At 36.4% G+C, this 14868-nt stretch overlaps 1 protein-coding gene across 2 annotated transcripts in view; it reads right to left on the bottom strand.

The window, feature by feature from the left end:
* Window positions 1-14868, bottom strand: part of LOC150103921 (phosphatidylserine lipase ABHD16A) — a 304831-nt gene that overhangs the window by 89361 nt on the left and 200602 nt on the right. For both annotated transcript variants that reach the window (XM_090396602.1, XM_090396603.1), the window contains one exon: window positions 935-998. In XM_090396602.1, the coding sequence (XP_090252728.1) occupies window positions 935-998 (64 nt within the window). The remainder of the gene's footprint in view (window positions 1-934; window positions 999-14868) is intronic.

Genomic DNA, 14868 nt, shown 5'->3' with positions numbered 1-14868 from the left:
CAATCAACACATTGGTTCATTTGTGATCACTATCCACCTCAACTTGCTTCTTTCAATAACTCTTTTGTATCATCTCTCATACCATATTTTTACCTTTCAAGTCATCTGTGCTAGCCAAATCAATCAATTTTTTGACATAACTTTTTGTATCCTGAAAGCTTCACCAACATTAATTTTTGCACCAGGGAGAGAAAATTCTGTCATGCTCTCATTAAGTACTACTCTTATCATAGAATCAACATAAAATTTTTCTTCTTACTTTCCTTCTCTCGGTTAGTCATATTCTTGTTTCTTACTTTGGACATTTGTTTTTTTTTCTCTTGTCAGCTCTGCCAATCATCTGACATTTCTTTAATCCTTGATCTAGTGCATTGTCCCCATGAAGGACTCCACATCTAAGCACATTATTTCTTTCATGAGGTTCTCTTCATTCTTTTCACCTTCCTTGACTGCACTTTCAACAATATCACTGACACTAACCTTTGTGAATATGTAGGAAGTTTTACTTTTTCCACACAACTGGCACTCACTACCAAAATACTTCCTACATATTCAATCACAAGGCTCACTTTCCTTCCAAAAATCTTTTAACTTCTGCAAGGAATACATCTCACACATACTGTGCCAAACAAGATCTTGCAAATTTCATTCTCAATAAAATAATCTTGGCCACTATTGTTCTAATATGCACTGGTACCATACCAACAATATTTCAATACAAAATATACAAGTTTTTCTTAAAATCCATACAACTCAATGCATAAACTCATAAAAAACAAAAACTACAAATCAACTTAATATTATTAATTAAAATTCGAAAAAAAAAATCTTTCTGCACCACTTTAAACACCAAAACAGTTATAATATAAATCGATCACGAATAGTTCATAAGAAAACAAGGAATTATTATGACTGATGCTTTTAAATAACTTACTCCAACTGGGAGGCATTTTTGCTACGGCAAGGTGCTGGAGGTCATCAAATGTTGCATCCAAAATCTGAAAGCATAAAAAATGCATAACATATATAGAAGATAAATAACATTCATTTGCTGGATTGGCAGTATATGACCCACTACTGTAAACAAATGTGTGTTGCTTAAAAAATATGTACTTCTGTCAACTAGAGGATGGCTGAGAAAGTATGAAAGAAAATGAACACACACATTGTTTTTTTATACAGCATTCATTTATAATTCAAAAGACATCCAAATTCCAAATGGCATTCTGTAGTGGTACACAGTTGCAATATCAACTATGGTCTTGACAGTATTTTAGAAAATATTTGCAATTTTTCCCCAATTATCTGACATTGAATTATTATACCATTACCATAATTACTAAAATTCAGTCAGTTTACCTTCTAGACCAGTGGTTCCCAACTTTTTGTTTCCTAGAGCACATTCTAAAATACTGATAGGGTGACAGGCACCATCTATTTTTTCAAGCAAATTTTTTGAATTCTTTTGTTAAATGAATACATACAAAGTTTACATTATAATCAAATGTTTTATTACTTAAAAGTTTACATTATATAAAAATTTAAATATATATATGTAAGTTAGTGTGATCTTTGGCATTGCATTTCATTGGCCAGTGCTTCATAATTAGGAGAATATGATGATATTCCAGTTCTTAAACTGGAATGAACAACTTCGAATGCGCGTCTACTTTACATTGTATACGTTTAAGACTCGTCATGTGTCATTAACGCATGCGTCATATTGTTGGTGATTATTTCAAACTAAACGGCACACAGTTGAACAGTGGCAGGTACACACAAATTGGTTGACGGGTGCCATGGTGCCTGCAGGCATAGGGTTGGGAACCCCTGTTCTAAACTAATGCAATTGTACCACCACTTTCAATCAAAGGCAGCCATCTTGGTATCAACCAAAACATTTTAGAAAATGCTCACAACACAAACTCAGCAATATTTACTTGTTAACATTTATAGACCAAGTGATGAAATAATTGCAGAGGCAATCTTAGAAAAAAAAACGGTGCGTTTCATAATGAATTCTTGCACAGTGTCATTAACTATCAAAAATTATCACAGTGAACCTAGAACCGCTTCTGGTATATGTGCTGATAATTTTCTTCATTTACTTTTTTTTATACCATTCCCACAGATGAGATACAGCAAAACAAAAAGCAAATCAATGCTTTATATGGGTAAGATGGTAAGAGAAAGTAACCTGTTGACATCTATCAAAAGTAACTGGATGCTCTTTTTGAAGAGCTGAAATAGTCCAGGTAAAACTTCATTGGGAAGGGTGTTCTATGGTAGATGGAATGAAAGATGAATAGGAGTAGCAGGTTCAGTGAGTCAATAATTCAACTGAAAAGGATGTCGAGTACCTGCAAATGAGAAGCACAAGACATAATGTGGAAATTTACCATCTCTGAGATAGTGGCTGATTATGTGAGAGAAGGATCGGATTGTCAATTAGCTGAACTACCCTCTTCTGAACAGCAACAAAATTTTTTTTTGAGATCTTAGGTATATCAGCAAAAATGTAACATCAGTATTCCAAAATTGGAATATTTGGGATTTGTACAGTTAGCAGCTGGATAAATGAAAAGTGACAGCTTTAGTGAAAAGGATGTCAAGTTTTTTGGAAGGCGAGGGCACTTATAGAGTTGATGTATTTGTGCCAGGAGCAAGTGTCCATCTGAGAAGCATTGTCTTAACTGTATTATGAAAGGTAAGAGAAAAGAATAGGGTTATTATTTGTGTGTGTGTGTGTGAGAGAGAGAGAGAAATATTTTGAAGTACTGAAGGTGACTCTGTACCATCCAAACATTGTTTACTTTTCTGTTGATGATAGCACCCCTCATTCCATCCTGCTAATATGACAAACCTTGAAGTGTTCAAACATCAGTATTTGAGGTTTGCAAGAACAGGTCATTTATGTACATGAGGAAGATGGCGGATGAAGTAACAAAAAAAAACTCTGATCAATAGGTAAATGTAAAGAGAGAACACCATCTAATTACAAAAATGTGAAAGGCAGACATAAGATGATGAAATGCTGAGAAATCCTCAGTGCCCAACTCTAGCAGATGCCTTGGGAAGTGTTACATGCAAGGACACAAGTACACGTCCACAGGTAGGTGAAGTAGGCAAGATCTGCTGTGAATTTTGATTGGTATAATCCATATTGGTGATCACTTATTAGTTGACAGTTTTCCAGGTGTTGAAGAAGTTGACTGTTAATGACCTCTATTGTTTTAGACAGCAACGATGCTACAGCAATAGATCAACAGGGTTGATGATAGTTTTTTTTTTTTTTTTTCCTAAATCAACTATATATGGACTACTTCCATCTATGGGAATGATGCAGGCAGAATATAATATAGTGTAAAGATGATAGACTGATGACATAGAAATGATAGATTTAGGAGCACAACTAGTGGGATATAATCATGACCAGAAGCATTTTTTGCTATTCAAGTTCTGCAAACCTTTTTATCTGACATCTTTCTGGTGGAAGGATACAGGAAACACATAATGCTATGTTCTAAGCAAAGTTGCAGGTGACTTGTCTTGTCATCTATGTAGGAATTGGATGAGAAGAATGAAAAGTTGGATTAGATAACAATACAATATTTTTGCCATCTGAGTATGTGTGAGAGAGTGAGCACAGATGAACAGAGATTCAGCCCAACAGCTTTTTTGCAAGCGATAACCAGAAGGCATAACTACCACTGGCATAGGAGGCAAGTTTTCTACATTTAGCCTTCTACTACAAAGATATCAGAAAAAATCTTGAACCCAGACACCAAAAAAGGCTTCTGGTCCTGATGGTATCCCACCAATTGTGCTCATGATATGTACTCCTAAACTCACAACTGTTCTTTATCATCTCTACACCTTATACTCTACTTATATGTTGTGGGGAAAATGTAGGCAAAGTCCGTATTCAGCTGATTTTAATAAGAGGCAAATGTCTATCATCAAACAATTGACCTATCTCTCTAACATACGATTAATGCAAAAAAATCATTAACAGTTAACTTCAGCACCTGGAAAACTGTCAACTAATGTGACCAACAATATGGATTTCACCAGTCAAAATCCACAACAGATCTCGTTTACAACACCCACCTCTGGACAAAAGCCATGAAAAGGTTTGGCTCTTGATGTTTCTAAGGCATCTGATAGCATTTTGGCACTAAGGACTTGCTCAGAAAATTGCAATCTTATGCCTACCTTCCACATTGCATAGCACAACTTTGCAAGTTTCTAACATCACCGACCATGAAATATAATCATCATCATCAAATTCCTCATATGTAATCCACAAGGGGTATTCAGGTTACTATGACAGCACTACATGATTAGGTTTACATTATTATTAATCACCTATCCAACATTCCTCCAAATCAATCTACTACTCAGTGAGAGCACTCCAATATTGTCATATCTAAGGCACTTCTGACTGAATCAATCCACCTAGACCTTGATCTTCCTCTGGATTTCTTTCTAGCCAAGATGGCTAGAAAGAGACATCTTGGCATCAAACACCTGTTTGACCAAAATGGCTAGAAATATTTGATGTATGTGTGAGATGATGATATGCATCAGCATCTCCCGCATGCATCAAATGTAGTCCTCTGAGAGACTGCTGTCATTAGGGGGAACTGTGTGAGGAAGACCATTCCAAAAACACAGAGGAAAGGAATGAAAGAGGATGATGAGATGTTGGTTTAGTGTTTGAAGCTGGACAGTAAATACATATTTACTAGCAGCCACTCATTTGTTTATGGACTTCTGGAAAAGTGAAGGAATGGTATCAGTGAATTCAGCAGCACAATGTCCATGAAAATACTTATTATGGCATAATGATTATGGAAGATCTTGTAGTGTGGAATCTGTGAGCAAACACAAGGTTTATCAAATGAAAACGAAGAATGGAGCTTATCATTGCTGGCAAGATTATGGATAGGATTTCAGGTTAATCATAGGTCATTTATGAAAAGGAAAAAAAGTATGGATGAAAGTATAGAGCCTGGAGTACTCTAGTAGTAGGAGAGAAATCTGAAGAAATGAAGCCATCCATCATGATATACGTAGTGAATGATCAAAGAGGAAACTAGCATTCCAACTGTAAAAGGTTGATAGTACTATACGATAGTAATTTAGTAAGTAGGCATTTATGCCAGACCAGAGTGACAACTCTAAAGATCTAGAATGATTACATGTTCATTTTAAAAATTTATGGAATTTACAACCGTGTTAAAAAAAAACTTTTTTATTATCTCGACGTTTCGATCTTCACATCAAGATCATCATCTGGAGCATACATCAATATACAAGACAAGCTGAGTTACATTATTAACCGCAAGCTAAAGAAACAATAATTTGATCACGTTATTTTACTGGCATGACCTCTAGTGAAAAAAAAAAAAATTTTTTTACGCCAAGCTAAATTCTATTTACGATGACAGGAATAAACATTCTTTCATTCTTTCAGAAACAATGATGTCCTATTTTTAGTACAGTAGTATCTCGCTAATCAAAACTAATAAAAACCGTGCTCGTTCGGATTAGCGAATTTCCCCCAAGAGACAATAATAACTAGTGTTTAAGACAAAAATAATCAGATTCTAATGGTACATGAATTTAATTCTGTAAATAAATGAAGTAACTGATAGAAAAAAAGCTACTGTACTGTAATGTAAAACTCAAAAAATAATACGGTACACAAGTTTATTTTAGTAAAAAATTTTGTGGAATGGCGTATCATTCTGCTTCGCCCATTCAACTGCCTCTTCATGTTTTACTTTTTTTTTTTTTCCAAGTTCTTTATCATCATCATCATTTTCTTATTCATTCTGTAGTATCATATTTATAATTTCAGCATCTGATTTGATTCCAAATTCACTTTCGTTTCAACCTGTAATCCATTCCGTAACATCTGTTTGTGAAATTTCAACTTCTGGATTTATATTTTTAATCAAATTATGCACGTTTTGAATTTCCTCTTTTTGTGTATCACCATAGTTATACTGTTCTGTAATAATAATAAAATAAATAATAATAGTTAAAATAATAATTATTAAATAAAAATAATAGTACACAAATAATACGTCATAAAATGAAACTTTTTTTTCCTTTCAAACCGCAGTTCGGATTACTGGAGGGTTCAGACTAAAGAGGTTTGGATTATCGAGATACCACTGTATTACAATTCTTATTTTTGCTTTTAAGATACTGGATTTTCTACAGTGCTGTTTATAATTGTTCTTAGTGAGGAACGTTCCATGGGTCGAATATATACCTTCATATATTTGGGATTTTTAGACCATCATTATTGTTCAGATTGGGGTGGCTGATAATAATCTCACATGCTTCCTTAAATTTCTGTTCATACCATGTTTTCGTGCGATGTAGACAGCTAGTGCTTTTCCAGTCAACTCTGTGTAAGGAATTCAGGGCATGATCAGAAAGGCCAGCTTCACCATAATTATTATATTTAATGTGTTGTTTATGTTCTTTTTGTCCAATAGGAATTGTGCGTCCTGTTTCTCCTATGTATGGTATGTTGCAAGTACAATAAATCCAGTATACTCCGGGGTGGACTAGTGCAGGGATTGGGGTCTTTGGATGAGTTGAGTAAGCGTTTTAATTTTGCAGGAGGTTTAAAGGTGGCTTTGAGGTTGTATTTTTGTAATACTCTGTTTATTTTGTCTGATGTTCTTTTAATGTAGGGAATGGTTATAGTTTTACTGTAGTCTGGTTTGTGTTTGTTTTTCATTGAGGGTTTGTAGAGAATTTTGTTAGTAGTGTTTTGGCTGTATCCATTTTTTTGGAAAGTATTAAAGATAATTTTAAATTCGTCTTTTAGTGTGCCTATTCGTTGGAACAGATCGTCTGCACCCTGTTTTTTAGCGTGTCGATGACACCTAGTTTTTGTGTTGAGTGGTGGTAGGAGTTTATGTGTATATATTGTCCTGTATGTGTCGGTTTCCAGTCACAGTGAAGGAAAGATTGCCAGAGGGAAGACGTGTGATAAGTGTATCCAGAAACGGAAGTATGTTGTGTTTTTCAATTTCAATTGTGAATTGTATGCATTTGTGTTGTTTGTTTAGGTGGTTAAATAATGTGTCTAATGTCTGGCGGCCATGGGACCAGATCGCGAAAACATCGTCAACATATATCAGCCAGACTTTGGGTTTTAAAGGGGGAGGAACCTAAGGCAAGTTGCTCAAAATGTTCCATGTAAAAGTTAGCAATAGGGGGAATAATGGTGAGCCCATGGCTGTGCCTTCTTTTTGTAAGTAGAAGGCGTTTTGCCATACAAAATAACCCGACCGTAATACATGCGCAAAGAGCGCTGTGATATCTGGAGGGAATTGTTCTGTAGGAGAAGGATTGTGTCATTGATTGGGACATTCGTGAAGAGGGCAGAGACATCAAAACTGACTAATAAATCATCTTTTTCTAATGTAATGTCTTTGATGGTGTTTATGAAGTGTTGTGTGCTTTTGATATACGAGGGAGAATGACCTACCAACTCCTTGAGTGTTGCCGCTAATTTTTTGGCTAAGTAATACGTCAGGCTATCAATTCCTTCAACTACAGGTCTTAACAGTGTGTTTTCTTTGTAATTTTTGGTAGCCCATAAATTCTTGGGTAACGCGCATAGTGAGGAAATAGTTTTTTGACCGTATCTTCGGGCCAAGTAGTAACTGACTTAAGTAGTGTCTCTGTTTTGTTTTTTATTCTGTTGGTTGGGTTGTAGTTAACTAATTTGCATGTGTTATTGTCAGAGACCAGCAGATTCATTTTTTCTACGTAAGTGGTATGGTTTAAAATAACGGTGGCATCAGCTCTGGTTATTACTATGTTTGGATTTGTTTTAAGTGATTTTATCGCTGTTAATTCGTGTTTAGTAATGTTGCTTGTTTCTAAACGTATTTTGTCTGCTATGTTATTAGGGATGAATCTTAGGCCTCTTTCAATATTACACATAAATTCAAGTTTGTTTATCGATTTCGGTGCTATAGCAAAATTTAAACCTTTGTTAAATATAGAGATTTCGTCTTTGTTTAGAGCATGGTTAGATAGATTGATCATGTTATCAATACCTGTCGGTGATTGGTGGCTCCTGTTGTTTCTTGCTTCAGGTTGGTTGTTGTTCACTGTGGCAAACTTTGAATATGGCGGCTGGTTTTGTCGTTCTTTTAGACGTTTTAGCTTACAGTTAATAATGTAACTCAGCTTGTCTTGTATATTGATGTATGCTCCAGATGATGGTCTTGATGTGAAGATCGAAACATCGGGATAATAAAAACGTTTTTTTAACACAGTTGTAAATTGCATAAATTTTTAAAATGAATGCTAATCATCGTGTAACTCTAAAAGAAATGATTACATATGTTTCATGAAAACTTTCCCAGCTAGTTTTTAACAGATGGATGAAATTGGCAAGGAGATGTCCATATTGGTGGTCACTTTTATTGGTCGGCTTAATAGTGGTGATGGAGAGTTCATTGATGATGAACTTTCCATCACCATTTTCATTATTTTTGATACAACTGAGGTGAAATGCTGGCATTTATCTCACCTTTTCCTGTAGCATGGAAACCAGATGACAACCAGTCCATTCGTGAATGGGCTGGATGCCAGATAACTCTGAAGGATTGTAAAATAGAGGACTAATACATACACTTGATGGAATCTAAGTCATTCAGGATTTTTCCAATATTATTCTCATGAAAGACTTGAGGTATGCAGTGGGTAATAGTTTTTATGGAATGATTTTAATTCAGTCTTGTCTTAAGCTAATGAACTTGACAAGGAGCTAAAAGGCTCGAATGTTATTTGAACAGAAGGCAGTTTGGTCCTTTCAAAGTCTATTTACTGGCTGATGGTTTTTTTTTTTGCAGTTATTGCAGGCTGATACTGAAGTTTTGGTTTCAAGTTACTTGGGATATGCCATATTATTTTCTCAGACTATCTTGGTGCACTTGTAAAGAATCAAGGTTTGGTTAGTGGCCTGGACTCTTGAGTGGAATGGGACATGAAGATCTTTATTCCAGTTACTCAGGTGTCTAGATCCAAAGAACAAAAACTAGATGACAGGTCATCCCATTTGGTACTAAAGGTATGAAGGATGTTCTTCAGAAAAGGGGATTTGGATAAGGCTAAATGAATTACCAAGGGAAGGGCTGAGATTCAAAGTGCATTCATCAGAACTGGAAGAAGAGATAAGGATACAGAAAGTGGAGAGAATTATCTGGTATTCTAGTGGATAGATCAGTTTGTTTAAGATTACTGCTGGGAGCAAATATCTCTGCATCTTTTCTGGTGTGAATGGTGGAACTGGAAAAGAGAAGCTATTCTGAGCTATAAATGTTGAAGTCCCCAAGGACAATGACCTCACTGTTTGGATATTTGGAATGAATACGATTAAGATTCACAGACAAGTAATGAAACAAACCTGAGTGGATACCAAAATTTGGACAGCTAGAGACAGCAAAGGAATGTAATTGTATGGGGAAAGGAAACTGAGCCACAACAGATTTTAAGGGGGGGGGGGTCATCAAGATTTTCGATACTTTGGTATAGAATGTCATACTTCACATACTATTATTAAACAGACTCTGGCAGCTTATTCAAAAGTAATGAACCCAGCTCTAACACCCTTGCTAACCACACTCTTGCCCAGCTTCCATAGGTGTCCCATAGTTCTCCCACCACCAGTCCTAATCTCAAATTGCTAAAGGGTTTCTATAGGTTTAATTCAGAATTAAACCTATAGAAACCCTTTAGCAATTTGAATGTCTCAATCATATCTCCCTTTTTCTGCCTATCAACTAATTTCTGCAACTCACAAATCTTCAACCTATTCTCATAACATTCATTCCATAAACCTGCTATCATCTTGGTCACTCGCCTCTGGATCCTCTCCACCCCTCCCCATCAAGAACAAACCTAGGTGACCAAATCTGGGCACAGAGGTACAATAACTTGCTTGTCTCTGCTCAAAGTATTTTTCAACAACCAAGTGAGCTGATTAGCTGATTCAGTCACTTTTGCAATGTGCCCCCTAAACTACATCTCCCTATCTACCAACACTCCCAAGTCCCTGGCCTCATCAATCTCCTGGAGTACAGTTCCACCAATGTGGTGTACTGCTGCTAATCTTTTCACCCCAAAATGCATAACCTTACATTTTGTCACATTAAATTGACATCCATTCTCCTTAGCAAAGAACTCCAATCTATCCAAGTTGTCCTGCAAGATTTTGACATCTTCTTCATTCACTATTGTCCTATCCAACTTTGCATCATCAGCGAACAAATGAACTGTTCCTCTTAGATCCTTCCCTATATCGTTAATGAACAAATTAAACAGCAGTGGTCCAAGTACAGGACCCTACAGCACACTACTAGTCACAGGCCGTCTTTTGGACTCTACTCCTGAATTCAATGCGGTATCCTCTCAAATGCCTTAACCACGTCCAGCAGTATCACTGTAAACCCATTTCCCTTATCCAGTTCAGCCGTCACTGTGTTATAAAACTTGAGCAAGTTACCGAGGCATGATCTACCCTTCACAAAGCCATGCTGTTCCCTGTACAGTATCTCATTTTCATCAATCCATTCCTGTATTTTTCCCTTGACTACTTTCTCCAAGACCTTGACAACAACTCCTGATATACTGATCCGTTGGTAATTTGTAACAGCAGTCTTGGATCCTCCTTTATGCAGTGGAACTATTCCCCTCTTTCCACACCTTCGGGACTAAACCAGACCCGAGACTCAGATTAAACAACATGGTCAAGGACACTGATGATTCTTTAGCCGCTTCACGTAAGACACGTGCCAGAATACCATCCAATCCCACAGATGTATTTAAATTAAAGTATCTGTAATAGACTATTCACCTCCACCTTCATTCATCACAATTCCCATATAAACTAATGGTTTCTTCATTTTTTTCAATGTCACCACCTGGATGATATACTCTTGCAAAGTGCTCGCTCAGTAATTCCACTATATCGACTGATTCAGTGACCTTCTTATCATCGTCATTCCTTAAAATCATTCTGCCGTGTACAGTTTTTTTTTTTGCTTGCAGCATATTGAAAGAATTGCTGGGATTCTCTTTAGCTTGCATAGCTAGTTTGCTTTCATAATCCGCTTTTGCTTTTTTTACCACACTTGTTACCCATCTGGTCTGTGCTTTATACCGTTTGTGTGCCTGCAGGTCACCTTTCTCTTTAAATTTCCTCCATAGTTGTTTCTTTTTTTGCAGTCCAAGCTTAATGTGTTATTCGTCCTTTTAACCCTACTTGTTTTACTATTTGAACCCCAGGTATACAATCAGTCATAACCTCCTGTAAATGCTCCTAGACCACTTACCATGCTCTATCGACATCCAGCCCTTGCAGTTTTACATGCCATGGCACTGATCCAAGCAATCTCCTAAGTTTGTCACACTTGCCAGCATGGTAATTCCACATATACCCTATCATAATCGAAAAATCCACACCTTTAGCCATCTTCCAGGTCAAGAACTTTATGATCACTCTCACCAATAGGTGACAACATGGTCATATTCATCACAGTCAAATTCTCAGATGCTATTATCAGTTCAAGCACTCTCAAACTCCTAGTATTTTCAATTACATGCTATCTCAGATAGTTAACCCTTAATAATTGAATAAAATCCAGTTCCTTCCTCACATGTGTCCTCTCCTCCTTCCAATCAATGTTACCATAGTTGAAATCCCCCATAATAATTACCCTCCTTCCACTCATTTCATCAATTTTTTTATGCAAACTATCTCCATCATCTATTCCATCATCTGGTCTATAGCAGCACCCAACTGTATATTTTGTTCTGCCAGTCTCAATCTCACACCAAATAGCCTCAAATGAGCTCCTTTCACTATCCTGCGATACAACTTCAATTCTCCTTGGCTGCAGTTCATCAGCAATCATCAATAACACTCCTCCCCCCATTTTATTCTTACTGTTCCTCCTAAACACACTATAACCTACACATTCTATCCCACTAAGTATATCATCTTCCGTCAGCCATGTTTCACTAATGCCAATAACCTGTAGCCAGGAAGAGCCAATCAAGGCCAAAAATTCTTCCTTCTTGTTTCTAATACTCCTGGCATTGGTATACATGAAATACAGTGATCCCTTTGTCCTACCCCTATCTTGATGCGTTATTCTAACTATCCCATTCCGATTTCTTGTCCTTAGTACTGGTTCGGGTACGTTATATACATTCTTACACTCAACTGTCTCACTGATGTCTGCATATCCTCCCCCCTCCTTGGTAGTTCTAGTTTCCCTGGTTCTGCACATCCATTTTCACTTCATTCAGCAACACTTTTTCCCATCTCCGCACATCAAATCCATTAAAATGCAGGCCGTCTATCTTGTATAAATCCTTTCGCCCATCAAACTCATTCCACACCACACCATCTGCATAACCTGTGCATAAAGTCATTTTGCAATTATGGCCCTCCTCCTAAACTCCTCTCTGTCGTACTGTGGCAACAGACTCACCATCCTAACTCTGAATACACAGGTTCCACCCTTATGGTGATACCTAAGCAATCACACAAGTGGTTAAGGTCCCTCAATTGAGGTTCTCTCAAAAAAGATAATAAAACCAAGATAACAGAAACAAACATACTGAGAGAAAAGGTTGTGAAGGCAGTCAAGTGCCTGAAGAACAATAAAAGGCCCAGGAACAATGAGATCATCAGTCAGATGTTGAAGTTTTTCAGAAAAATCTCCACCTTTCTCACTTCTCCTAAGGGCAAGCTTCCACATCTTAATTATCCAGGTGTTTACTAGATTCCTTGCTCTTGTGAATTATCTTATTTCAGACAAACAGGAAGATCTGCCTCTATTCGGCTAGAAGAACACCAGTCTTATATTCAATACCTTGAACCTGAACAGTCTGGACTTGCAGAACATGCCATCATCACTAGACATAGAGTTCATTGGAAAAAGACAAGAGTCCTTCACAAAAGTCGGTTCCTCATGGAATGGCTTTATAAAGAAACGTGAAACTTTACTTCACTCGCCTAACTTAAACAGATCTGATGGTTCACGTCTATCCCCTTTATGGGAGATAGTACTTTATAATTCAGCAAATCTTTCCTAACTTTTTATTGCATATATAATTTTTTTTTTTGTTAGGAAATTTATTGACCTTTTTAGTTATTTTACACTAGCTACTTAGGTGGCGCTTTTTGGAATTGTCAGTTATTGTTTAATTTGAGCTTAAAATGTACTGAAGATGCCTGTGACACACACAGGCGAAAATTATACTATTAAATAATCTTTTTACATGAGTTTTTCCGTTATTAATTTTGTATTTATATGTCTGCTCACGGTTTGCCATTATTAAAACTTCTACTAGGCTCAAAATAAAAACTTGACAGAGTACAATCAAGGACAGCAAAAATTATTAATTTTTTTAAAATTTAATAATTAAAAATATTAAAATAATTTAAAAGCTCAATAAGAGTGTAGACTTCACATACTAGAAGACAGAAGAAAACTCCTCAGTTAAATTCACCAACAGAATCAGGAGCCAACAACAGGATCACATCTCGCTCATGACTTTCGATGCCTAGACAGGAAAATCTAGACTAAAGAGATCATCTATGTTACAATATGATCATGAAATTAGAAAACAGATCGGCTTAGAACTTGTCTATCGAAATAAGCAAAGAGCCACTCTTTCTCACTATACTACCAAAAAACATGATTAACTTAAATCTCCTAGAATCTTGTTCAAAAAAGGATTCACAGTATGAAAATAAAAGAAGAGGACTTGACACTATACATCATTTAAAAAATCTAAACCATGTCATCGCATACACTGATGGATCATCTGATGAAGCACTCAACCAGGGGGGGGGGGGGTATTAATTCTGCTTGGGCAAGGAAACGCAAATCAAATCTACAGCTGGCAAAAATAGCTTCAAACTTCACTTGTGAATTAACAGCCATACAATCAGCTCTAAAGTTCTATCTCTCCAATCCAGTAATAAATATTACAGAAGGAATAGCCATCTACAGTGACTCAAAATCTGTGCTTGAAGCATTAAAAAATGGAAAGAAAAACTTGCACAGGAAATTCATGAACATCTAGTAACTTTAAATTTGAAAAATAAAAACTGTACACTGCAATGGATACCAGCCATATAAATATTGACGGCAATGAGATAGCAGACAGACTAGCCAAAGAAACAAGACACTCACCTCAAAAATTACACCCACTATCACAAACTGATGCTAATTCTGTTGCAAAAATAAGATTGTTAAAAACAAACTATTAAGAAGAAGAAGCATGAAATCAGTGAAATTAATGAAAATATAGAAATAACCACAATCATCACCAGATTAAGGATGGAACATTTTAAAGGCATGAAAATTCAGATGGATGGTACTAGAAGCTAAGAACCACGAGTCAAACTGTCCTATAGTAAATGTCCAGTGATTGTCATTGCTCTACAGAAAATTCACAATAACCCTAGAAAAGCTCTACTCCATCAAAGTTCAACAGTTCTACAGGCTCACTGTCATATCTAGAAGCTTTTCTACAGACTCAACAACAATACAAAATGTTATATTCATACAATAACAATCACGAAAAAACAAGAAGTAGCTATAGTATTAAATATGAGATTTTCTTGAATGGCAGGCAGTATCAAGTAGAGTGATTCGAGGCAAGTGTCATTTTCTCAGGTTTGGCACAGGGGCCTACTCACCAAACTGTTATCCTGTGGTCTGCCTTCCTCACTCTGCAACTGGATCACCAACTTTCTCACTGGTTGTTTGCTATGTGTCATAGTGGATGGCTTACTTGTATCAG

Source organism: Typopeltis vanoorti, chromosome 8, assembly GCF_054136105.1.
Source record: "Typopeltis vanoorti isolate ZY-2024b chromosome 8, IOZ_Tvanoo_1.0, whole genome shotgun sequence".
Classification (NCBI taxonomy): Eukaryota; Metazoa; Arthropoda; class Arachnida; order Uropygi; family Thelyphonidae; genus Typopeltis; species Typopeltis vanoorti.
This window is presented reverse-complemented; position numbering and strand designations above follow the sequence as displayed.